At 38.3% G+C, this 27,886-nt stretch overlaps 1 protein-coding gene across 1 annotated transcript in view; it reads right to left on the reverse strand.

Moving 5' to 3' along the window:
• Positions 1-27,886, reverse strand: part of LOC136828642 (non-lysosomal glucosylceramidase) — a 110,765-nt gene that overhangs the window by 36,921 nt on the left and 45,958 nt on the right. Inside the window, exons 7-12 of the mRNA XM_067086680.1 lie at positions 25,864-25,984; positions 25,468-25,603; positions 23,260-23,385; positions 17,582-17,701; positions 10,704-10,948; positions 6,631-6,716 (exon numbers count right to left, since the gene is read on the reverse strand). Coding sequence (XP_066942781.1) covers positions 6,631-6,716; positions 10,704-10,948; positions 17,582-17,701; positions 23,260-23,385; positions 25,468-25,603; positions 25,864-25,984 — 834 coding nt within the window. The remainder of the gene's footprint in view (positions 1-6,630; positions 6,717-10,703; positions 10,949-17,581; positions 17,702-23,259; positions 23,386-25,467; positions 25,604-25,863; positions 25,985-27,886) is intronic.

Genomic DNA, 27,886 nt, shown 5'->3' on the forward strand with positions numbered 1-27,886 from the left:
TCTTCAGTCACTACACTGTAGCATGATGGTACAATTATATGTAATGCAGCAATGTACAGTACTACAATTACCAGAATCATTATATATATCACAAGGCAGTATTAATTAAATGTGAGAAATTAATAAATCTTCATTGCTAGACTAACTTAAACTTAACCAAGAGGAGCCATATGCATATGCTGTACATGCATAAGCATAAAGAAAATTATTATTATTATTACCGATGGGAGTAACACTGCTTACCCATGAATGAAAAACCTAAATAGAGTAGCTCTTTTCTCAATCAGAAACCAACTGCAAATTTCAAGTTTGTTATATACTAAAACAAATAGTATGAAAGAAACTAGCTGACTGCTAACCATCTAGTCTAAGGGGCAGTGGTCCAGAGAGGGATACCCAAGAGATACCCTGACCACTCACCAGTCCTGGTGGACACTATAAAATTCATCAACACAACACAGTAACTGTACTGTATATGCTCATTATGTTAACTGCATTCCAGGAGCTTCCTTGTCAAAAGCTATCCATATTTCAGCTAACACATTTGTGAAGTTAGTGGGCTAATTATTTTCACTGGGCTCTGCTTCTGATCCAGGTTACCTCAGCATAGTCACTTATGTATTGTAGGCTACTTGCCTTCTCCAGGATATACAGTTTTGTCTTAGATACTGGATGTTTCAGTAAGCACACTGGGAGAATTCAGTAGGCTACTTTGTCTCGCCCATCCTTCATATTGGATGTAGGCTAATTTTCTGATGTACAAAGAATTTCATAGTTACCAGTTTCCTGAACTGAATAGAGCTGCTCACTCATGAATCATCACAACAAGATGGCAGGGAGCTTGAGACATTGTTCCCTTTGCTTGGTGACACTGGCCATTGCTGTGGTATTGCTGCTCATCAAAACCACAGAGTATCCTTTATCTTGTCTTGAAATGATAGCAAAGCATGCAGTTAACTTCTCCAAATGTTGATGTATAAGGGGACTAGAAGTTACATCCACCATCTGACACAAATTCCCAGTTCAAGTGAACCCCCATCACCTCTTCAAGGCCTTTGAGATAGGAGCACATCTAGTGGAGAGGTGAACAGGTGAACCCCTTCCATGAAATGTTTGTCAGTTAACCCCCACAAAAGATCTTCCTTTACTTCCCAGTTCAGTGGAACAAGAGGGAAGGGAAAATAAAAATAAGCTGTCCAAAACTGTTTCAGCTGCCATTGGAGAGATTGCAGAAGATAATGACAGTGAGGAACAAAAATCTCAAGATGATAAATGATCATGAACAGACTGCCAGAACCGACTATGCTGTTCCTGTTGAGAAAGAAATTTACTTATTACTACCTTGCACTTGATTATGTGGGAGTTCATTGAGAAGGCTTTCATCCTCACCAAGTTCAGGAGCATAAGTTGACACATTTTCTGGTGTTTAGGAAAGGTCAGATTTCTTCCAATTAACCACAATGCCTAGTGTTTTGCAAAGGTCAATGCCTAGCATTTTGAAAAGGTCCAGAACACAATCTTGTAATGAGTCAGACATTGTCTTGACAAGGCTAGGATTACAAACTGTTAAGGTACCACCACAGATAAATATCTCTTGAATGGTGCCAAGCCAAAAGTAAATTTAACACTCATGAAAACTTCAAGAGCAGTAAGCAATCCAAAGCAAAGAGCCTTGAACTGAAGGACCATTTTTCCACATAACAAAAAGTACACATATCCAAGCATCTTGATGAATATGTATCTGAGAATACACATCTTGAAAATCTATTGAAAGCATGAGAAGTCTCCTCCTCTGACTAAAGCTAACACGGAACAGAAGTTTTCTCTTGAAAGGAGTCTGCTGAATATACTCATTCAAGAAAGATAAGCTGATTACCAGTCTCCATCCCCCACTTTCTCCACTAGGAATAAATAGCTGTAAAAGCCCAGAGATGGCTAGTTCACCTTTATATGTTCTGCCAAGGCAAGGACTTTCTTGGAATAAGGATAATTAGAAGGAAACTGAATTGGGTTGCCAGAGATGGGAGGGCAGCAGTCACTGAATGGTATCCAGTAACCATCTTGGAGAACTGAAACCACCCAGGGCTCTGCTCCCCACTCCTGCCACTTGGTCCATGCATGAGAAAGGCAACCTGCTACCTGTGGCAGTGGAGGAGGAGATGCCAACCTCAGAGGGTGTTTCCTCACATCTTGATTTTACCTCCAATCCTAGGTGAGGATGTAACATGTCAAAAGAGCTGATGAGGCCAAAAGGACTGTGAAGCTTCATCACCTTTCTTAGACATGAAAGTTTGTGTAGACTGTCTTGGTTTCTGATAGATAGATTTCCTTGTGGTACCAGAGGAGGAAGATCTTGCTGGACCTGATGATCCAGAACCCAGGGAATTATCCAAGGATCTAAAACACACAACTTAGTTCAAGACAGAGTCCCTGGTATCCACTCTTCTTAACTCAGTTGCTGTGTCTATACAATTCCTAAGAAACAGGAGCAAGAAAATTATCTCAGAACTATTTCTATGGGCAAGTGCACTGTCATCAGGTACTTCCCTGAAAAAGAAAGAACTTTGTCTCCTTTATGGAGAATGATGTTAACCTTGTATTTGGAACACTGATGAGCAAGAAATGGGAGAGCCCTTCCTCCAGACACTAATAACCACTAAACAGTTTTCTTGTCTGGAGTTGCAAGACCTGTCCCTGAGAAATTTGCCAAAGAGTTTAGCAACAAATTTAGCAACAATACCCCTTGAAGGGAAGACAGAGCCACAGACTCTAAGATACTTGACTTCCAGGCACTGAAGTTAGGTCTTCTGTCAAAGCCTTTTAAGGGCAGCTCTTCAGTCACCAAACAGATTAACAATTCTAATGGAAGAGGAGCGGACTTTGAGTCCTCCAGAATGTATATCTCTTCTGTTGGGAAAGTGGCTAGGAACGGATTTTGCTTAATTTGCTTGAGGCAAGAGAAACTACCAGATCCACAAAACGAGTTGATCTCCTCCTCCAAAACACCATGACACCATGGAGGCTTTTCTAACAGACACACCTCCAGTGGGCCAACAATACCCAGCTCCCCGAGACTCCCTTGAGGAGTCGGTGGGGAGGAGTGAGGTGAGGAGCCTCTCCCTAAACCGTGTCTATAGACTGGGCATACAGAGAGAGAGAATGTTCCCAAGACTATGAATGAAATTGTCTCTTGTATACACTAGAGCATGCATGAGAGCAATGTGGGTCTACAGATTCAGGAGACATAAAATGGCCACATGCTTGCCCCTGACCCTCATATAAACACTGCCCTAGTTTATTCTCCCTGATGGTAAAAAGAAATGAGACATTACAAAAATGAGACAATGCAAAAAAATTACATATAAAATCAAGCAGTAGAACCAAAAACAAAGAGACATAAAGTCTGCTACAATTATCCACAGGAGAAGTAAGAGCAGCAGCACTTTACAGCACACATTCAAAAGATTAAAGTGGCACTTTAGATTCCAGCAGGTGCGTTATTACTCACTATTGCCACCAGACAGCTAACCTTGTAACTACATTCAAACCGTTCAACTTTGCATGAAAGATATTCTCCACTTAAACTGTATCAGTTTGTATTCTCAAAACAAATATTTTTATGTTCCACAGACATTACAATAGTCTTTACACTTTACATGAAACTTATTCTATAAAATATTTTTATAGACCAAAGCAAAGGCATTATAACAGGTCTTTACATTTCATGTGAAATCTATTCTGAATTAATATGTGTAAAGACCAGCTGACGGCAACCACTTGCACTTAAGATAATTGTTAACTATTTGTTTAATGACTTATATTATCTGAAACTTCATTGTAATCTTTAAACCTATATCTCAATATATCTCTACTTAGCAAAGTTAGTTTAAGTGAATATCATGCAATGCTTGCTTAATGATGGAGAAAGTGCAGGCGACTGCAAGAAAAATATAAAGCATTGTGACGGAAAACAAATCTGTGTTATTCTCTGAAATTTTAAAGGCATCACTATGTGCCAAAAGGGCCATGAATTTTAGGACAGTGGAAAGTTTTGAAGCGCTGTAGTTTGTTATACGAACGCAACAGTACTATCCTTTTTTTACTCTAAGCAATATTATATGAAACAATCTGATGAAATGCTGAAATTATTTATGGCAAGAATATTTCACTATATTTATATACAGTACAGTATTTATATGCTACAAGAACTTCAATATGTTTGCAATAAAACTGGTTCATACAATAGGCAAAAAATTAAGGAATAAAAATACAAAACAGAACACTCATTCATTTATAGCAATACAAACAATAAAACTGCCATTAACAGTGTAAATTCTAAATCTAGAATCATCTTTGTACTACAGATACAACTCTCTTATGTTATTTTTCCCATCCTGATTATACAAAGCAGTTTAGCTGAGAATTCAGTCATCACAGGTAGAGGAAGACAAGAGCTTTCCTCTTAGGTAAGTATCCATCACTGGAGGAAGCCAACTTCATATCACAACTGTCCTTAATTCCTTGAAGACAGCAAATGCATGAGAAGCCAACTGGAGGGGGCTTAATAAGGGTACTACTGGTAAAACAAGAGGACTGTGCTTACCATTAAAACAATTTAAACCATCTGTTACTCTATACATAGTACAAACCTGAGCCTCAATTCAGGTGAGAGGCAATGTCAACTGAGACTTGACTCAGGTGGGAGGCAATGTCAACAGGGTCTTGACTTAGGTGGGAGGCAATGTCAACAGGGTCTTGACTTAGGTGGGAGGCAATGTCAACAGGGTCTTGACTTAGGTGGGAGGCAATGTCAACTGAGTCTTGACTCAGGTGTGAAGCAATGTTGACTCAGGTGAATGCAATGTCAACTGAGTCTTGTCTCAGGTGGGAGGTCATGTCTATTCTTAAGCCAGCTGCCTGACTGATGAAGAAAAAGTTGGTAATAAGTACCAGTATATCTGAAAGAGTGCAACACCTGGTCTGTCTCTTATCCCAATGGACACTGCTCACAAAATATGCACTCCAAGAAAAAGCATTAATCTGCATTAATCATTATCAACCAGATGGTGCTATGTTGTCTACACACCAAATAAGTACCACATGACTGATGTGTAAAAAAGCCTGGACACACGAATGATAACGGAACCAGTTGGATGCATCACATTCAAACGCCCCCATGTCATAGACACCCACACATGCTCATTATCAAGCACGAAAAATCCAATCTCAACAGAGCCAGTGCTGAGCATCGACTAGTCAAAACATAATGTACCTACAAAAGAACACTTTACCTCTTGTTTTCACTTTTTAAACAATTATTCTTTTCAAACATTTGGTACAGTATGACACTTCCCTAGAGAGAGCACTTAACTGTAACTACTTTAACTTGCAGTTGTGATGTACATTTTTCTTACTCAATGACTATGTAAAGAAGATATGATATGGTTTATGAAGATACAATAAGAAAAAAATGCTGCAATTTAATGACATTAACTAGAAATAGTTAATGTCGCTTAGTTTTCCTTAATTTGACACTGGAAACATTAGCTGCTCCATATGTATTCGCATTAAATGTTTCCCTCCATGCAGTCTTATTAACTTTTCTTTTAAGCCAAGATTAGAGCTTCTTCATGTTTCCTTGCTGCTACTATCACCAACATAAAACATGCTGCTACTATCACCAACATATCTTTTAGCATGTTTAGGTGCCATGATGTAAATAATAAGGGTCTTTTAACCAGAAAACGCATGAAAACAATTTAGTGTACATAAACGAGTCACAGATATATTTGAACATGAAAATGGAATGCTATCATTTCACAGCATATCTGATGTCATCAAATAAGATGCTTATCATGTTGAACAAATCCTAAACCATTTTCAAATTCAAGGAAATCCACAATTATTATAGAAAATACTAAATGTATCTCAGCTGAAATTTCAAATACCAGTAAGAGCCCTTATAAACAGGATCATTCTTAGATATTAAAATTCTTGATAATAAATTTTTATTTAAAGCTTATGATAAAAGAATACATGTAGATTTTAAATCTAAAGTACTAAGAATGCCTGCTTTTTTCGATCTTATACACCACTTAATATGATTTATGGAATCATATTCTCTGTTTTCCACACTTGTAAATGTTTCCATAGAAGGTGAAGACTTTATTTTAAATGATCAACTTTTTGTAACCAAACTAACTGATATAAATTTCCAACATGGTTGCTTAAAAACTTATAAATAAGATTGAATTCCACATGAGGCATCTATAACTTTCTAGCAACACTTCTAATATCACCAGTGCTGAAAATAAAGTTTTTCAGCTTGATAAAAATGGCTATATTAAAATTTATGCTATGTAGAAAAATAGATACTTTTTTTTGAAGTATGAAAAGCCCAGTGTACTTGTAATACCTAAAGAATGTGCTTTCATTATGTATTTACATCATTATTCTTAATTGGCTTTTCCCCCTACACTGCACAACGGCAATGGCTTCCATGTTTATGTCAGACACTTGATGACACAGGAAAAGACATCTCTTGAGCTATACTGCTCAACAGCATCTTTAGATTCACCCCATTTATATCTTTCAGAAAAATGTAAACCTCAAAATAGATTCACGTCTTACCTGCAGCACAAACTTGAGATTCAGATCCTTCCAGAAGCTGATGTCGTGAATTTGGTAAGCATTCACTCGAACAAATGGCTCATCCTCTGGAATTATGAAAATAGAATAATGGTAAAAGTTACCTATCACGCATACTTTACTACTGTACTGTAAACCTATTTTCTCAAGTCATTCAAGGACTAGCTTTTAATAATACAATTCCAAGTTTTACAGTCAAATAGGAAAAACATAATACAACTGATAGGTTTTGGATCAGCAAGGAATATTCAAGAGACCAAGAATGCAACAAAAGGCAGAGTTGAGAATGTGGTAAGAATAAAGTTTAGCGGCATAGCTAGCATTTCATCGGGGGGGGCATAGGTGGGGCCAAGATTTTTTGGGGGCCAAAGAAAATTACACAAAACTAATGTTCTAATTCTGTAATTAGTAAAATATACTATTCTAGAATGTATATATTCATGTAAATGAAGGAAAATAATAGTATTAGTAATTAGTAAACATGTATTTCAAATTATAGAGCTCAATTTTCAATTAATTTTCAACTCTTACTATATCCTCAGGTCTTTGTAATGCAAAAGACCAGAAGAAGGAAGTAACAATTTCTATAATAGCATCAAAACTAAATCCATAAAGCAAGGGTTCCATTCATGCTGCTTTGTATGCAATGACTGTTATAACAGCAAGGCACCTGTCTTCAACAGAGATCTCAACTGGACTCTCAGCATGGATATAGTCTAACCATACTTTCCATATGGGCTGGTATTTGCCATACAGACAATGTCTATAGTTTCTGCACTTGGTATCTAGCAATGTTGGGTGGGTAATTTTAACGTTAGACAAGATTTAAAATTCAGCACATGAAGGTCTTGGCTAAGAAAGGAGGACGTTTAGACATCTTTCTCCCTTCTGTCTGGGATAAAACAGCAGACGGTAATGGAATTGAATTCTTCGCCTGTTGTTGAAGTAATAGGAACCAATGCCTGTTTGGTCAATTTGGGGCTATTAAGTGAGTGGTTTCTTTGAAGGTTAGAAGCTTGTTCAAAGCCTTCAAAATCTGAGACAATGGGGGAAAAAGGGTACAGTAAACCCCCCGTATTCGTGTTACCAAGATTCACGGACTCACATATTCACGGATTTCTCTGTGGAACGTATCTACCCATTATTCACAGAAAATTTGCCCGTTTGTGGTATTTTTTACTGAGAAATATTCACTAATTACTGTATTTTCATATCATTTTCATGACTAGATGCATTTTTTGTGATAAAACTATTAAAATACTCATGTATAAACATTTTTAGAGGGTTTTTCTTGTGTTTAAACTATCAAAACAGGCAGTTCCAAGTGTTTTTAGAGGGGTTTTAAGTATTCATGGATTTTAGATATTCGCAGGGGGGGGTGCAGTACACATCCCCCGCGAATAGGGGGGGTTTACTGTACAGTATATAGTTCTCCATTTGTTCCAGTCTCATAGGTTATCAGAGTAAACATGGTTTTTGGGGAAGGAGTCTCGGAGAGTCGACCCACAACCGTAGCAGGATCCTGAAACCATTCTTTCATGGGCCAGAATGGGGCTATGAGAGTCATCATAATGTTGCAATGAGCCCAAGACTTGTTCAGCAGTTCCTTGACCATGTTGCAGGGCAGAAAAGCATTGAGGACCAAGTAGGACCAATCTAGCAAGATGGTGTCTGTTGCTCAAGCTAGAGGGTCCGGGGTCAGAGAACAAAAAAAGAGGAAGGCAATGGTTCCTTGAGGTGGCAAACAGACCCAGTGTCAGCCTGCCCCATAGTTTCACAGATTCCGATAGACCACGGGATCCAAGGTCCACTCGGTGGGAAGGACCTACTTTTGACGGCTCTGTTCGTCCGCCAGACTATTTAGTTTTCCCTGAATAAATCGAGTGACTGGACTCACTTGATTGTGATCTGTCCACAGTAGAAGGTCTCTAGCTGTCTGGCAAAGAGAAAATAAGTGAGTGTCGCCTCGCTTTCGTATGTACGTTAGGGCTGTGGTATTGTCTGAATGGACTACCACAGTCTTGTTGTGAACTGGGTCGAGAATCACTTAAGCCCTTAGTGAATTGCTTTCAGCTCTCTGACATCCCAGCAACTTCCTGGTCTCTAGAGAGGACTCCCCAGCCTAGAATCGAGGAGTCTGAATGTTAGTCTAGGTCTGGGCTCGGAGGATGAAGGGCTTCCTTTCGAAAATCTACGTTCGGACTGCCACCATTGTCTGTCCAACTTGAACTCTGGTTTACGAGAAACATGTAGGTGTCTGGCTGTGTTTCTGTCCCTGTGTTTCCCAGTTGGCCTTGAGGAAGAACTACCAAACTCTCATATGAAGTTTGCCTAACTTAGACAAATGTCTTGACGGACAACAGAGACCCCAGTAGGATCATCCACTGATGGGCCAAGCAAGACGAAAGGGCTAGAAACTTGCGGACCGTCTGAAGGCCGCTGATTCTCTTGGCAGACAGAAAAGCCCGAAAAGTCCGACAGTTGAGACTCATCCCCACACAGAGGAACTCTTGTGACAGGACCAACTCGGACTTTTGAAGGTAGACGATTATCCCCAGTTCCAGTTCTTCATGCACTTTTCCCTCGAAGGGAATCGAAGAGGCAAGTCGTCCACATATAGACTGACATTTATGCCTATACAATAAAAAGAAGTCATTTGTTAGAGGAGCGAGGACTCAAGTGGACACTTGCGGTGCCATAAAGAAGCCGAAGCAAAGAGCCTGCAACTGGAAGATTTTAGCTGCCGCCAGGCGCTCCAAAATTAGACAGATGTTTAGATGATGATGTGGGGAGCCTGACAGAGTGTTCCGGAAGACGAACCTTAGATACAATTGCAGCCCTGGTAGTGGTATAAAGAACTGATTCTTATTAGAAACTACTTGGTATTTACCATCTGCAGCTTTTTTAAATTCACATAATGCAGTAATATACCAGCTAAACAGCTTCTAAATCTTTTCACTGGGACTTAAAACTAAACACTTAGCTTGCTACTGAGTTTTGGTTATTCTGTGATAACCGATCTAGGAGCACTCATCAGCGGATGTGTTGACACTTCAAAGACTATGAAAGTAATGAGTAAGATAGAAAGGTCTCGCACGGTGTGTCATTGACACAGTGATGGCTGACATACGAAGTGCTATTTGCAGTGCCAAGTCTGCAATGGCAACATGCATATGATGTTGTTGCTACTTCTTGCAGGCTGATGATAGGAATTGAGAACTGAGGTAACTGCTGCAGATATGAGAAAGTGCCCTCTTGAGTCCTATACTCGATCAAATGTCAACGTGCATTAATACCGCTCAAGACCGACTAAAAGAGAATTCTTTGAAATTAGTTAGTCTATCTTATGGAGCCTCTAATGGACCATGAGAGTAACTCCTTTGAGGATGAACAGCAACCACACTGTCAAAAATTAACTAAAGAGGCCGAATTTCGAAATTTCTCCGAGGGAGTAAGTGGTAAAAACTTGAGGCAAATCCCTTCAATCATAAGGTAGAAACATTTACTTTATAATGGGGCCTTATGGATTAGGCATCCCCTTCAATAAAATGCTATCAAAAGTCTGCAAGTAATTCCCTATACTATCATCAAGTACAGTATCAGCAATTACATTCCAATTTCACTTGTTATAAACCATGCAAGCCATACAATACATCAGAGGGTGAAACAAAAAAGGGCAAGCAAAATGCTAACAGGTAGTGAAGCAGGAAAGTTACTCTTTTAGTATATAGGAAGTGAAGTGAGATGGTACAGAAGGGATGTGTCATAACAGTCAACAATAAAATGGTAAAAGAGGAAAGGAATAATGAAAATAATTCTAGAAAAGAACATGATACAGTGATTTGATTTATGTGCTCAAAGGATACAAACGGTAATTGCGGAAGCTAGAATAGAATAAATTTATTGAAAGATTACTGGATTCTGTCACAGAAGTGATTCCTAAGGCATCAAACAAAATCATTTTCAGTAAAAAGTAGATATAAATTGTACTTATTTAAATCTTATGACTGATAGTGGTTCCAAAAAATGCAAGAAAACTTCACTGATATCAATACCTGGGTCTCCAATATCATGCGGCACTGCATTTGCCAATTTTCTCACTCCTTTGTTACCTCTAAAGAGGTGAGTGCGGGGGGTAAGGTCTGCCGAAGTAGTCCAGTGTGCCACATCATACTGCAAGGATTTTTGTAACTCAGGCCACAACATTACCAGAGCCCAAGATGCATAGAAGTGTACATCATAAGTATTATACATCCGATACTCATGACTTTCAAGATAGGCAAATCGTCCATACTCGCCCCTGAAAAGTGCAATGTTAATAAAAAAAAAATTATTTATCACTACACCATATTCTATGAAAAATCAAATTTTTTTAACCTGTACGTTATGAGCAACAGTTCAATCATTGGAAAATGTTATTTTCGTAATAAAATTAAGTTTCACATATACTTACCAAGTAATTACATAGCTATAGTTTCAATTCATGCAGCAGCCTTTATTTAAAAAATAGCGGTAGCACTTCAATAGTTTAGTGTAGGTGACAAGCCCCACCCATTAAAGGGAGTGCTGGAAATGACTTGGCAGAAAACCTCATGCTGATTGTGCCTTATGTCCATGAGAGGGGAGGAGGGCGGGCTCCAATTCTGTAATTGCTTGGTAAGTATATATGAAACAATTTTATAAAGAAAATAAAATTTTTATATAAGTAACTTACCAAGTAACTACATAGCTGAACCCCACATTGACAGAGGGTGGGATACATGGACATATTCTACACCAAAACATTAAGTAATAATAATGAATTTGAAATAGAAAAGTCTGCTAGCATTGAAACAATGCTTGTCACTTCCTTACCTGGTAAAAGAACTACTGCAGATGAAAACTGCCTCCGGTTGGTGCTCATCTTAACCTGTGGTGGCGTAGCGGTTGAGCCGTGGGTCGCCTCTACTTAAGCAGGAGCTTTGCAGCGGAAGATAGGCCTGATTGCTGGTAAAGCATACAAAAGTGCCCTTGCCCTGGGCACAGTACCAATACAAAAAACAACCAGACAATACTTTCACCTACACTGAAAACACCACAACCCATCCACTGAGACTGGTGGGTACTCCAGGTACATTGTATCCCATGGCTTCAGATATTCTGACACCTTACTTCAAGGCAAAGAAATAGTAGGAGAAAAAGAGACACCTGTACATCCTCCCCCAATAGCATGCCAGCCACTGAAAATGGCCCCAAGGTACTGCAATTTTCAAACAGTTTCGACTTCCTTCAATTAGTGAGGCAAGAAGATCAGTTCACACTCCCAGTAAGTCACCTGCAGAATGTGCCTGAAAGCTAATAAGGTAGAGACTGCCGCAACATTATGAGCTTTCACTTCAAAAGTAAGCAAAATGTCTCCTGAATCTGAGAGTGCGCCTCAGAAATTAAGTCTTTGATGAAGAAGGACAATGCATTCTTAGTCAGAGGGTACGACAGGTTCTTGATAGACCACCAGAGGTTACTGGATGGTCCTCTGATCTTCTCAGTCTTGCTCAGGTAATAACTTAAAGCCCTAGCAGAACAAAGAACTCTCTCCTTTTCTTCAGAGCCAAGGTATCTGTTAAGGACTTAATGGAGAAAGAATGGGTGGCCAGGGCTTGGAAGAGTCCTCATTCTTGGCAAAAATCCAAGGGTAAAGTAGCAAACTGCATCTCCTTGTGAAAAACCTACCCTTTATTGAAATCTTGGAATTCGAGGAAGAGAGTCTTTAGAGTAAGGTTTCTCCAAGAAGAGGAACTAGGGGTTCAAAAGAGGGACCTGTCAGCCACTTCAACACTACGTTTGTTACAATCTAGGATTAATGCAAAATTCAGGGCCAGTGTTTAAACACTGAACTGAACACAGCTTGATACTCCTTAATGGTGGAGGACGAGAAATTCCTAGATCTCCTCGGGTAAAGAAGGAAATCCACAATTTGGGTCAAAAGCATCTCATAAGAAGAGACGTTGAGTCTGATACACCAGCTTCAGAAAATCGCCCCCTTAGCCTGGAAGACACAGCTAGGAAATCTATGTCTGCATCTTGCAATAGCCTCTGTAGTGCATCTTGAAAACCTTTATGCTCTGACAAGCTTCTGGACAGTCTAAAGCCTGTCAGGGCAAGAGCAGACAACCCTTTGGTATCTCTCAAAGTGAGGTTGTCTGAGTAAACATGGTTTTTGGGGAAGGAGTCTCAGAAAGTCAACCCACAACCGAAGCAGGTCCTGAAACCATTCTTTCATGGGCCAGAATGGGGCTATGAGGGTCATCGTAATGTTGCAATGAGCCCAAGACTTGTTCAACACTTCCTTGACCATGTTGCAGGGCAGAAAAGCATTGAGGACCAAGTAGGACCAATCTAGCAAGATGGCGACTGTTGCTCAAGCTAGAGGGTCCGGGGTCAGAGAACAATAAAAGAGGAAGGTGATGGTTCCTTGAGGTGGCAAACAGGCCCAATGTCAGCCTGCCCCTTAGTTTCACAGATTCCGATAGACCATGGGATCCAAGGTCCTCTCGGTGGGAAGGACCTACTTTTGACGGCTCTGTTCGTCCGCCAGGCTATTTAGTTTTTCCCTGAGTAAATCGAGTGACTAGACTCACTTGATTGTGATCTGTCCACAGCAGAAGGTCTCTAGCTGTCTCGCAAAGAGAAAATAAGTGAGTGTCACCTCGCTTTCGTATGTACGTTAGGGCTGTGGTATTGTCTGAATGGACTACCACAGTCCTGTTGTGAACTGGGTCGAGAATCACTGAAGCCTTAAGTGAATTGCTTTCAGCTCTCTGACATCCCAGAAACTTCCTGGTCCCTAGAGAGGACTCCCCAACCTAGAAAGGAGGAGTCTGAATATTAGTCTACGTCTGGGCTCAGAGGATGAAGGACTTCCTACCGAAAATCTACGTTCGGACTGCCACCATTGCTTGTCCAACTTGAACTCTGGTTTATGGGAAACATGTAGGTGTCCAGCTGTGTTTCCCAGTTGGCCTTGAGGAAGAACTGCCAAACTCTCACATGAAGTTTGCCTAACTTAGACGAGTGTCTTGACGGACAACAGAGACCCCAGTAGTATCATCCACTGATGGGCCAAGCAAGATGAAAGGGCTAGAAACTTGTGGACCGTCTGAAGGCCGCTGATGATTCTCTTGGTAGACAGAAAAGCCCGAAAAGTCTGACAGCTGAGACTCATCCCCACATAGAGGACTCTTGCGACAGGGCCAACTCAGACTTCTGAAGGTAGACGATTGTTCCCAGTTCCAGTTCTTCGTGCACTTTTCCCTCGAAGGGGATCGAAGAGGCAAGTTGTCCAGATATAGACTGACATTTATGCCTATACAATAAAAGGAAGTCATTAGTTAGAGGAGCAAGGACTCGAGTGGACACTTGAGGTGCCATAAAGAGGCCGAAGCAAAGAGCCTGAAACTGGAAGATTTTAGCTGCCCCTGGGCGCTCCAAAAGTAGACAGATGTTTAGATGATGATGTGGGGAGCCTGAGAGAGTGTCCCGGAAGACGAACCTTAGATACTTCCTGGAGTCCGGATGGATGGGGGAGTGGAAGTATGCATCCTGCATACCCAAGGTTATCATCCAATTGCCCTGGTGAATGGATGAAAGGACTGACTAGTCCATCTCCATCTGAACTTCGTCTTCCGGACAAAGAGATTAAGGGCATTTACGTTGCAGACTGGTCTCCAAACCAGGATGATTTGGGGACCACAAACAGACAGACGTACGTACGTACAAGCCTTCCAAGTTGATGTCCTGGACTTCTTCTAAAGCTCTCTTTTGAAGAAGAGAGAAGACCTCCTCCAAAAGGACTAAAAGTTTTTCCGAGTTCTTGAGAAGGCCGTCAAAACAATAGGAGAATGGATTAACGGGGGCTCTCCAAGAGCGGATGGAGTAATCATACCTCAGAACTTTGACAATCCACTATTCTGTCCCTCTGATACTCCACTCCTCCCAAAACTCGAGAAGACTGCCTGCCACTTGTGCACAAAGGACTTCTTCCTCATTTCTGGGCAAGGACTTGAGCTCTTCTTGATAGAACTGGCCGACTGGACTTCAGCTTACTCCCACAAAAGTGTTGTAGCTGGAGAGGAGAGACCATCTTATGAACAAAATGTGGATGAATCCTTGGGGCGTTTGTAAGTATGCGCCAGAAGTCGACTTCTATTGGAGGTCCAACTTCTGGGCCTACATGACTCCTTTAGTGGAAAGGGAGCACCAAAATCTCTTTTCATCATAACCCCTACAGAGAAAAGAGCCGCAAGTTCAAGACAGCTATCTCTGATGGTCTTGTATGCACAAGAAAAGACTCCTAGCCAGTCCAAGGCGAAGTCTCCAACTAAATCATTGCCCACGTTAATCCTCTTGGCTAGCACCCTCACCATCCAGTTCAAGAACCTGAAAGCTTCAAGCAACTCAGAGATCAGGTTCTGCCAACGAAAAATATAATTTTCGCCAATGAAAACACTGAGTGTCAGGAAGAAGGAGCTTCCCTGGTGGCATAGGAAAGAAATCTCCTACGGATTAAGCAAGAGAGAGGAGGAAAGACAAAGGAAGCCTTACCTTGCTCCCTCTTAGCAGAAAACCAAACTTGAATCTCGAGTGCCTTCCTAGAAGACGAGGAAAGACCACTGTGGGGAGCCTAGGTCTGTCATCTGGATGGCTCCTCATCAGGAAGGTTGAGATAGGTGAGACCGGGGCTAGCTAGAACCAAAAAAGGGGTAAGAGAGCTTACCCACAATTGCTGAAGGAGAGCTGCATAGGTTTGGAGATTCACAGTTGGAAACGGGTACTTGGCACACCGAGCAGGAGACTGATACTGAAGAGTTGGTACCAGGCACTCAGGAGCTGGCGCCGAGAGCTTGACAAGTGGCGCCGAGTGCTCAAGAGCTGGCGCTGAGTGCTTGGGAGCTGGCGCCAGGCGATTGGAAACCGGCGGCGGATGTTCAGGAGCTGGTGTCAGGTGCTTGAACAGAGACATCAGGCACCTGAGAGGGATTGATGGGGCAACAGAATTATGCTCAGGAGAGAAATACTCCGGCTGTCCCAAGTGCTGCAGGAAGGTTGAGAACTGCTCCCAGCTACCTAAACTGCTAACTGGGCAGCGGAGAAGAGCTGTCAGCATCGCCAGTGAGCCTCTTCAATGGACGAGACGAATCTAGAAAGTGCTTGCAGCGCTTCCAAGTCCGGGCTGGGGTCTAGAGAGTTAGACAAAAACTGGTGCATCTCTAAGACACCTTTCCAGCAGCTGTCTGTCGAAACCTGGGATACAGTAAACTCCCCATATTCGCGGGGGATGCATACCACATCCCCCTGCGAATAGCTAAAATCCCCAAATACTTAGGACCCTTTTAAAAATACTTAAAACTGCATATTTTGATTTTTCAAACATATACACAAAAAAAAAAATAAAAATGCTTATACAGGTATTATCCTACTTACATGGGGTTAGGTTCCATAAAAAACCCATTGTTTGTTGGAAAAAACATATCTCGAATATAGCCTAGAATACACTAGGGTATTCAGTACCATGTATATATATATGGTGGCCTACCCTACATATAACGTATGCTCTATACATACACAGTATAGTAATTATTAATATCAGCTAATTCTGGAGGTTCATGCAGAGTGACTTATGATAATTCAATACAAAGAGAAACTGAATAACAAACAAGATTTAACTTAGCCTACACTATGGTATATCACATACATCTACAGTAGCTTAGCCTACATTATACTGTAGTCTATATTCACATATTATACAAACATCAACATGACGAATATGCACCTTTTCCATGTTTTTCCTGTCATCAAAACCTCAGGATTTACATGTCTGTGAAATAAGGCAAATTATGATTGATGGGTTTGTCAGGAAACAACAAATAATTCTCCCAAGATGCTTATTTCACAAATAAAAATAAGGTTAAGCTGAATCACAGATGAAAGATGAATACAGGCAGTCCCGGTTTATGAGTTTATGACGGGGTTTCTGTTTTTACGCCGCGTCGTAGACCGAAAATCATCATAAACTGAAAAATCGTCGAAAATCGTAAAAAATCCTAAGAAAACCTTACTTTTAATGCTTTGGGTGTATTGAAAATGATGTTAACTGCATTTTAATTGAGTTTTTTATCAAAAAAGCCTCCAAATTTTTATTATTCTGCCGTTTTGGAGCCATATTTCTTCCGTCGGATCGGCATACGACGGGTCATAACCCCGGAACATACGTCGTAAACCGGGAAATAATTTCTGATGAATATATTTGAAAAGCGTCGTAACCTCGGAACGTTGTAAGACGGACCCGTTGTAAACCGGGGACTGCCTGTATTAATAAGGGTGATTCTCATATATAAATGATCTACAATAGTAATCCAAACAGAGTCTGGAAAACTTCAAGAGCATATTTTTAACACCTGACTTTACATATGAAGAATGAAGCAAGGAGACAGCTCAAAATAATAGGTCATGCAAGGCTATTGTTGGACTACCATTTTTTATTTTTATTTTAACACATACTAGTGTCTTTTGACTTCTTTTCAAGTAAAAATAGGGTTAATTTTATGTAATGGGTCTATGATGAATAAAATAAAATTTTGTCAGTGAAATTCTGTATCTAAAATGAATACTTAAATAATATAAAGTACCACAAACACAGAGCGCTGTAACCAAATCACGGCATATTCTCACTGTGAGAGTGCACTGATCACAAGATATTATGAAATATGAGTAATTCTTAAGTAAACATATCAAACCTGACTTCAGACCTACTTAAAATAAGTGGTAAAAAAGATGGAATAGGCAAAGCAAAAGTCATAAAAATTAAAGTCTTTCCTAATTTTTATTTTCTGACAACCTATCGTTTTATGTAATCTAAGTTTTTAAAATAAATAAAGTAATAAAATCAATACCATACCGTGAATCATAAGAAGGCAATGGTGCACTGAGAGGAGGCATTTCTAACCATACAGAACCACCATCAGATATAAAGTAGAGTTCATTGAAAATTGCACTTTTGAACCAATCAGGAAGACCTCTGAAAATTGTAGAAAATAAGAAAAGATTACCTTGAGTAAAAATAAAAGGCTGAAAAATATATCTAAAAATCTAATATTGGACTAATGAGCATACATCTAGTGTCTAAAATTTTATGAAGAACTTCCAAACACAATGAATACTACCATAAAATAAAAACAATACTTAGCAAATGAATGCACAACAAATCTATACCACTGGTGCAAAGAAATAAATTGAGATTTTTTAGAAAAATAACTGCCAAAATTGGCTCATGTTATTTCTCACTTAAGATAATGTTAAATGCTAGTTATTCCCAAAAACATCCATGAAATCACTATGTACATAAGAAATCTTTTTCAAAGACCAAGTTTTACAAGATAAAATGAAAATTTCTGAAGAAATAATGGTCATCTCATAACCCACCCAAGCTCATGTTAGGTGAAAGCTATGTTGAAAGCATCAGTCAATTTACTTAGTAGTTTCATAGTCAGGAGAAAATGCTTAAAATTCTACTCTTAAAGGTAAAATCTGAAATATTCCCAAATATATGTCAAACTTGGACCGACTAACAACTCAGTCAAGACTGGAAGTGATCCTACAAGTCATTGTACAAAGCCAATTGTGTCAGGATAGAAATCCCCCACATCAACTAGAAAGGCTTACAGCATGAAAGTCAAACAGATCAGAGTTGTAGCCTGAGTTATACTGAAATCCAGTTTCATCACATACCTACATTTGAGTCCAAATGTTCCCAGGTTCACCAGTTTTTAGTCTCTGTCAGGCAGTAGTTTTACCGTGCATGTGCTATCTAGATCGTAGGTAAGTCTCAATCATCTTTGTCATTTTTCATGAACAGTAACAACTGTTTACTGATTGCTCCACCAGCACTCATTACTGATTCAGTTTTAAATTTTTGTTTGTTAATTATCAAGATCTTTATAAGTAACTGATAAAAATGAGAAAGATTAACTTAGAAATTACTGTCTAGTTACCAGTGTTGTCACTTGGATTGCCTGCTTTGTATTGTGCAGCTATCTGAGTGTAAACACCATTCTTATCACCCTGAAAATTTAGTACTTTTAGAGTTTACTTCTTTCCAGTTTGTAATTTCAGTATTCAATTAAAAATTTAATTCTCTTCCATCATTGGCTATTGTTTTCAGTGTAGGTTTTAAAAGTGTTTACACTAATTAGCTAATGAGCTGTTAAATAGTTATCTGTCAGATATGAGTTTCTTCCCTACAAATTTTTTCCCCATTTTTATTTCCATTACTGACTGTTTAGCTTTCCTGATTTGTTTGGGGAATTTTGTTGAATTTGCAAGAATTTTTATTGAATTCTTGGCTTTTTATTTGCATATTGCATAATTTATCACATTTACGTGCTGGATGTAATGTACAAGGATATAAGGGGGGAGTTTCCCTAGTGTAGTTCTGCATTAATAACAGTTTTGATTGCAGAAACTAGAGAGGAGCTAGAGAAAGCTGGATAGGTACGATATGCATCAGAGAATAAAAAAATAAAGTTAGATCTTCAACAAAAACTGAATATAGGACAAATGGCATACATGACAACAAGTAAGCCACAATTAGGCTCGGAGAAGCGAGCGTTGAGAGAGTGTCCAAATATCTGAAAAAGTAAGTATACCTTAGTTTAACCAGACCCCTGAGCTAATTAACAGAGCTCTCCTAGGGCTGGCCCGAAGGATTAGACTTATTTTATGTGGCTAAGAACCAATTGGTTACCTAGCATCGGGACCTCCAGCTTATTGTGGAATGCAAACCACATTACCAAGAAATGAATTTCTATCACCGGAAATAAACTCCTCTAATTCTTCATTGGCCGGCCGGAGACTCGAACGTGGGCCCAGCAGAGTGCTATCTAAGTTTGATAAAACATGCAGTGAGTGATATAAAAAAAAAAAGAGGCTAGCCATTTAAATCAAGTTGAACAGAATACTTGGAAAAGTGTATCAGGCATACTCTGCAAGGTACATAAGTGGTGGTAAGACATGCTATGTTATATATGCCAGATACAGCACCACTGAAGAAATTAGAACAAAATATGTTAGACATGACAGAAATGAGGATGCTCAGATGGATGACTGGAGTGACAAGAAGAGATAGGATAAGAAATGAATACATCAAAGGCTCAGCAAAAGTCTATTTAGTATCAAAGAAAGCCCAAGAATCAAAATTGTGATGGCTTGAGCCCCTGATGAGGAGGGGAGAAGATGAGCAATATGTTGTAAGAAAGATCACACAAATGGAAGTGCTGGGGATACACAGGGGAGGAAGGCAAAAGAGACACAGAAACTGCACAAAGGAATAAATGAAGGGAGGACACACAACAGAAACATCTGGAAGTCTCATTTAAACCCCTAATATAAATTAAGCTGAGGAAAAAAGAAGAAAAAGGAAGCATGGCTCATGCAGCCCTAATAAAGCTATAGATGACGTAGGTGAATTACAAGGAATGTCATGCATACTGCACAGAAAATATTCCTTAAGTAATCCACCACAACTATGAAAGAGGACCACTTGCCAAAGACTCTTTGGGTAAGCGGTGAGAGCATCATCATACTTGGATAGAGAAAGAGAGAGAGAGAGAGAGAGAGAGAGAGAGAACTGATATAGGAAGGGAGAAAGATAAACATTACGTGTTATTTCATCTTATTACATATTATTTAATCTTACAATATTATTATTATTATTATTATTATTATTATTATTTATTATTATTATTATTATTATTATTATTATTATTACTTAATCTTATTAATCTTAATATTTGAAAATTAGTAAATCATTATTTTATCATAAAAAATGTATTTAGTCATGAAAATAACACCAAAATACACTAATTAGTGAATACTTCTCAATGAAAAAGTCCACACATTGCTGAATTTTTCGTGAATAATTTATAGATATGTTCCATATAACATCCCAAGAATCGGTGAGTCTGTGAAACGTGAGAATGCCAAAACGGGGGGTTTACTGTTGAAGGAAGAGCAGGAATAGCTACTAAACTAGGTTTAGGAGTAGTTTCTAGGTTAAGTGACTGTCTCTCAGCTCTAGAAGCCGCCTTCCTCTTCCTATCCTTCTCTAATTTATCTAAGTGCAATTTAACCCTTTCATATCTGTATAGTTATCACATCATTGAGGGTACATGAGCCCCGATGTGTCTGGGAGCGCTCGACAGTGCGAAAAAATAATTATTTCGAAAATTCAGCAAAAATAGAAATTTTATGCCAACAACGTTCATTTTGCTGTCCTTTTTTTCTAAATGTTTATATTTTATGGTGAAATAGTCAGAATAGGAGTCCCAGCCCTCTAAATACGAAAAAATGTGAGTTATTTAACGAAAAAAATAAAATTCTTTACTTATTTTTATATTTTCGTTCGTAACCCAAAAACTATGAAAGTCAGACGAATGAATTATTTTTTATGAGAAAGCCAATAAAATTCCCTAAATATTGCCATATAAAACAATGGAAAACAAATAAGTCCAGTTGGTGAAAAAATTGACAGAAAAGATGGTGAGAAACAGAGTGCTCTGCCCATCCTATGGTGAGAATTATCGCTAGAAAATATTTTTTTTGAAGACCCCCATCTCAGTTATTTTTCATAGAAATTACTTTGTAAATATACGAAAAAGTAAAGGAAAAGTTGAAGAATAAAGGGAAAGTCAAGAAAAATGGCTTTGGTAATGGCAACAGTTTCATTTTGACGTTATAAATTGATCGAAACAAAAAAAAAAGTTACCGTTGTCAACATTATTGTTCGTAGCTCAAAAACTATAACAGTTAGGCGAATGAATTATTTTTTATGAGAAAGCCAATAAAATTCCCAAAATATTGACATATAAAACAATGGAAAACGAATAAGTCCAGTTGGTGAAAAAATTTATAGAAAAGAGGGTGAGAAACAGAGCGCTCTGCCCGGCCTATGGTGAGAATTATCGCTAGAAAAATTTTTTTTTGAAGAGCCCTATCTCGGTTATTTTACATAGAAATTACTTTGTAAATATACGAAAAAGTAGAGGAAAAGTTGAAGAATAAAGGAAAGTCAAGAAAAATGGCTTTGGTAACGGCAACAGTTTCATTTTGACGTTATAAATTGATCGAAACGAAAAAAAAGTTACCGTTGTCAACATTATTGTTCGTAGCTCAAAACTATAACAGTTAGGCGAATGAATTATTTTTTTGAGAAAGCCAAGAAAATTCTCTAAATATCGACATATAAAACAATGAAAAGAATAAGTCCAGTTGGTGAAAAATTTATAGAAAAGTGGGTAAGAAACAGAGCGCTGCCAGGCATACGGTGAGAATTATCGCTAGACATTTTTTTGAAGAGCCCTACCTCGGATTTTTCATAGAAATTACTTTGTAAATATACAAAAATGTAGAGGAAAGGTTGAGGAATAAAGTGAGAGTCAAGAAAAATGGCTTTGGTAACAGCAACAGTTTCATTTTGACGTTATAAGCTGTTCGAAACAAAAAAAAAATGTTACCGTTGTTACTGTTCTCGATTGACGTCGCTGTATGTAAACAGCCACATGTGTTTACCCAACCTCGTACGCATGGTCTCTGACAGAAGTTTGGCCTGCCAGGCCTGCGTGGGTGCGATCAGCTGATGTCATTGTGAGAATTTTACTACGCCATGGATTTGCGCATGCACAGTAGAGGAACTAAAAAATTTATAGAAAATAGAGGATACCAAACAGTGTTTCCAATAATGTAATCCTACATTTTATAAAAAAATGTAAGATACGAGAGAGAAACGTGGGTAGGATCAGCTGATTTCATTGTGAGAAATTTACTATGCCAGGGAATTGCGCATGCGCAGTATAGGGACTGCTTGCCTGGCGTATCGATGCCTGAGTTACACGGTCCAAGGTATGCTTTAGCCTATGGAAACCACCAACTGTCCGAAAATAAAAAAAATTTACCCCTACCACACGTACGAAAAATGTCGGTAAATTTTACGTAAAATTACGTCAGTCAGAAAAGAAGGGGGGTAGGGGGTTGTTGCGTAATATTACGTCAATTGGACAGGAATGGGTTAAGCACTTTCCACTTTTCTCATCCCAAGAAGAACATTCATTACAAGTGTTCTCCTTACTACATTCTTGTCCCCTACAATTACTGCATACTGAATGAGGATCATAACAAAATTTTGTTAACCTAGTTTTACAACCTTCACTGCAATAGCGAAAACTATAGGTGCTAGAATCAGACATAATTCTGCCAAAAAACTATGTAACTAATCCAAAAAGCTAATAAGCTGAAAAAAACTTGTTGGCTACCAAAAACAAAGCAACTGTACTTCACCAAAAGACAACTGAAAACCATGAATAACCAGAAACAAAATTGAGTTAATGTGCAACTTGTTTTCCCTGAGTGCTCAGATAGTGGGTGGGGCCTGTCACCTACACAAAAACAGTAGAGGCACTACTGTGAAGTTTTCAAAGGCTGCTGCACGAGTAGAAACGTTAGCTATATAATTACTTGGTAAGTTACTTATATGAAATAGTTAAGGCCAAAATATATGTACAAGATGTAATTTACTGAACTTACTTGTCTTGAAGAATGGGGTTTTGCCATGTTTCTATATCTTCTTCCCACCGCTTATAGTTCTGCAATGCATAAGCAGCCATTTCTTGAGCAGCTACCTGTTCATCACCAAACCATCTTGTGTAACGTCTTAGGATTACAAAAACGAAAGGGTATTATTACATCTCTTCAAAAGTAACTTTTAAAAAAATTACTATAAAGGAAGAGCCATATCCTAACTTACTAAAACACAAAAGCAGAATATTACTGTATATAAGAAATCAGGTTATTGTAAAGTAGGAAAATGCTTCTCAGGAAAGTATTGAATAGTCTATTTCCATCAAAGTATGCATGACTGACAAGATCTGAAACACCAACATTCATATCTCAAAGATTAAAACAATCAGTATGATTACCAGTAGCCAAAATTATTAGTTTGGCCAGTTACACCTTTAAATAACATTTAGTTGTACTTTCCCATTTATTCACTTTATTACATAAGCAGGCCCCAGAGCATGTTTCAAGATTATCTATTTGTTGATTTATCTACCATACTTTAAAGTATATTCCTTCCTCGCTTCAAGATTCACTGTTGATGTTTAATGCTGCTTAATGATTATGAATATCTGACAACACAGACTGTAGTTGATAATCCTTTCAAGCTTTTAGTTTGTAAAGCATACAAATGCTGACAAAAAGCTAGGCACTGTTTGCAAAAGTTCTTTCAGCTAAAATGATGATGAAATTGAAGCTAACTGATCCATACTTCAAATTTTATCTATTGAAATACTGGCCTCATGACTGGATACTATAACAGCATCCTGGAATGGTTTTCATACAGTTGGCATTACTTGAAATGTAGGTTTTCTTTTTCAATGGAAAAGATTATCAAGCAATATCTAGCCTAATCTCCCATACTTTACTGAAATATGAAACTTCTGCCATAACCTGCACAACATGCTGCTCACTTTGTAGATACCTCAATGTTCCACTGCAAAATGCCAATATTTTTACAGTCCCTTTCTTGTAAAACAGTGGAATATTCTTCCTGACTCTATTATGGATGTTGATGATTGTAAGTATCATGAGAAGGTAGAGGAAAAAATTTGTGCCTAACATCATACAAAAATACAGACCTGTCTCTATGAAGAGATTAAGTATGAGACAAAAACACAGACCTGTCTCTATGAAGAGATTAAGTATGAGAAAGTGGGCATAAGGAAAAATAAAGCTATGATAAAGTGGGCAAAAGGGAAAAAAAGGCAAGTTATTGTTACATTACTCACATGAAATTATTGAGACAAATTTACAAAATTACAAGGGATATGCCTGAAGTATTAAATTCCAAATGAAAAGAGGTCATGTGGGAATAAAGTGAAAGAACAAAACTAAAAGGCAAGAGATGAGAGAAATCTATGTCATAGAAGAGAAAATAGTCACTAAACAAAGGTCACAGAATTGAAATTTATGTGACATCATAAATACCTCTGGGTTAACCATTTCTCCACTAACTCCTACTTGTCTCTTCTACTTTCTGTGGTACTCACCCAAAAGTAATAACATTAAACCTGAATTATTCTATCAAACACACAGAGCCAGTACAGAAACAACCCACCAAATTTAGACATATCAGTAAGTGAAATAAAAGACCCAGTAAAATAAAAATACATAATCCACGTAGCCAAAATCTGGTGAATGTTCCAACAAAAGCTCAGCATACACCATCCTCAATCAAGATTTTTAAAAATGTTTTTGAAGTTTACTACAGCAGATTTTTACTTCTGTGGACTCTGTCTCTAACAAAAGCCTTTAAGGCTGATGGGTGTGTTTACCAATGCATATTTCGGCAGGACACGTCATAATTTTCTCTTTGTACTTGATAACCCATAGTAAACATAGTGGTGCTTGTGGTTAAGTTCATCTTTCTAACATTTAAAAAGGTGTAGGTCTAATTTTACGAAACAGTCAGTCTTCCATGAAATAGGCCAATATTTACTTCAGTCCTCATGAGTCTCTCAAGAACCTTACTAGACATAAGGTTTAATATACTGTATTATCTGAAAGAATTTTTTATGTGGAAATGGCAATTTCATGAACTAAGAAAATGTTAAAAGCTCTACTTAAAGGGTTCATAAATAATTAAACACTCCATTCAGTACAATGATTAGATCTTTCCAATGACAACACTGTGATAAAAAAAATCAAAAATAGAGAAAAATAATATTTATTCACCTAGTATGTGTCATTCCTCGGCTTTTAAACACAATTTGAGGCATATCCCAAGTCAATGCCATCTCTAAAATCCCAGAACTATTACTGCTTACACTGCACTTTCCACAAACAGCTATTGCCATTTCTTCTCCTTTTTCTGCAAAATTAGATAGAAAATTCTATAGTATTAAACTAATGAATTAAAGCAACAATGAAATAACTTGCACATTATTTAATTTAGAAAAGAAAAGACATGAAATTTAATGCACTGCAGCCAAAATATACCAGTTCATTGTTTCAAAATTACACATATCCAAACATAACAACAGGCACATGAGGTTCTGGTAACCTAAATGTTAGTTTTCCCAACGAGCATTACGTCAAACAATAATAATCCACAATAAAGCAGCATCTTACTTGTTTTTGTTAGTACTGCTTCTTTTGGCTCCAGTTCTCCATCTCTTTTAAGATCATTCCAGATAGAGTCACCTGGACTAAGTGGATCAAACCCCGGACAGCAAGACACAGATACGGACGGCTGTAAACAAGAGTGATACAAGAAGCAATTACCTTTTTCCCATAAAATTAACAAAAAATTATGTAACTGTGTAGGATAGTAAACAGTAGAGCTTCAGTTGTGGAAACAAGTTATTTTCATTACTGATAATCATATTAAACAATGTTAATTCATCCATGTTTTTAACAAAGAGGTAAGACCATTCTGTAAGTACTACAGTACAGTATAAACAAAATTCTGATAAAGAATAGAACCTTGAATGACTAAAAAGGTTAAGAGAGATAACATGATGAAAAACTGTATATGATTACATATACTGTACCATACACATCAACTAAGTTTCCTTAAAAGACTGACAACTGCCATTCTTGCAAACAGTAAAAGGGTAAAAATAAAGAAAATATTATTTTATTAGTTCAGACAGAGAAAAACCTGCATCAACATGAGCAAAGAGAGACAACACATTTCTCTCATTTACAGGGACAGAATATTTCATGTATAGGTCATGTTAAGTCAAAGCAACTACCAATTCAATGGGCAAGGAAAACACTACTTGTTAGACAATAATTTTGTCTGTATGGAAATATCCAATATATCTTGTTTCTGGAAGCCAAAAAAAGTTTTTTATTTTTTTACAAAGCTAAGTCCATTATAACACTAAAGAAGTTTATTCGTTCAAACCAATCTATCATTATATGACTATATTTTTGTTCTGAATGTTACCAACTTCACTGGTCTTGTCTGTCAGAGAGAAGATATTCTCTATTGATGTGCTATCTCAATCTCAAATAATAATGTCACTTTACATGCACACTGAATATGAGGCAGTGAAACTTGTGTCAATTCCTAGGTCAATGATCACACCTCGCAGTTCAAAACCTGGTACCTATACAAGCTATGGTGTATGTCCCACATAATGATTATGACAATGGGTTGCTTGTCTCCAAAGTCAGTATCTGACTCTGACGTCAATCATCTAATTCTCACAGTTCCTATTTGACCTCCCACCACAAACTCTATTATTTCTAGAGACAAGCCCTAAATGACAAAAGAACTGCCACTCAGGGAGTACAATCCTCATTTTCTTTCGCTCATTTACCTTTAAGACTAGACTACCATAATCTGGCCCCCTTTCCCTAAGTCATCTAGACTCAGGTCCCTGAAGGAGTGCCTGGCATCCTTTGTCCTGAGGGCATGGAAGAAGAGATTGTCCAGGCCAATGGGTCTGTCCTAAGCACAGTGTGTTTCCCTGAAGATCATGTTATGATTATGATGATCACCATCTTGGATGGTGTTGAAGTCAACTCACCGTGAAGATGAATGGGAATGAAGAGAAACTGGGACATGCTTCACAAATGTCTCTACTGTCAATAAAGGATGACAAGCCTGTGAGGAACAACAGTAAATTTTGTGGATGTAGCTAGCTGCTTTTCAGCTGTAAAAACAGATGAGAGGCAGTCATGAGTTGGTCTTATCCTTTACTGGTTCCTTGTCCAACAATCAAAAGCCTCACATCTAAGGCAACGTACAAGACACCAGCAGACATGAGTAGGTCAAAGGTCAGTAGAGTCTAAAGTTTAACAGCTGATGGTTCAGTGTAGGGTTTCTTAGTTTTTTCAAACACAAAAAACTTTCAGACCTAATTAACATCTACAAAAAGGAAGCCCCACCCTGAAAGACAGGATTCCTTAGTTTAGAAGGCTGAAGGTCAGATAGCTTCTTTATGAAGTCTTGACTTCCTACTCCAATTCTATTGAAATGTTTTGTTTATGGTTCCATTACAAAAGTACTGAATCTCTAACTGATGGCCTCATTGAAAGTGGCCTCATCTTCCTGAGAGGTGGGAAAACACAAACATTCTCCTCATCACTCATTATGAAGATTTCTCCCATATCATCTCCATACCTGACATGCTTGGCTGGA

The sequence above is a fragment of the Macrobrachium rosenbergii genome, chromosome 43 (assembly GCF_040412425.1).
Source record: "Macrobrachium rosenbergii isolate ZJJX-2024 chromosome 43, ASM4041242v1, whole genome shotgun sequence".
Taxonomy (NCBI): Eukaryota; Metazoa; Arthropoda; class Malacostraca; order Decapoda; family Palaemonidae; genus Macrobrachium; species Macrobrachium rosenbergii.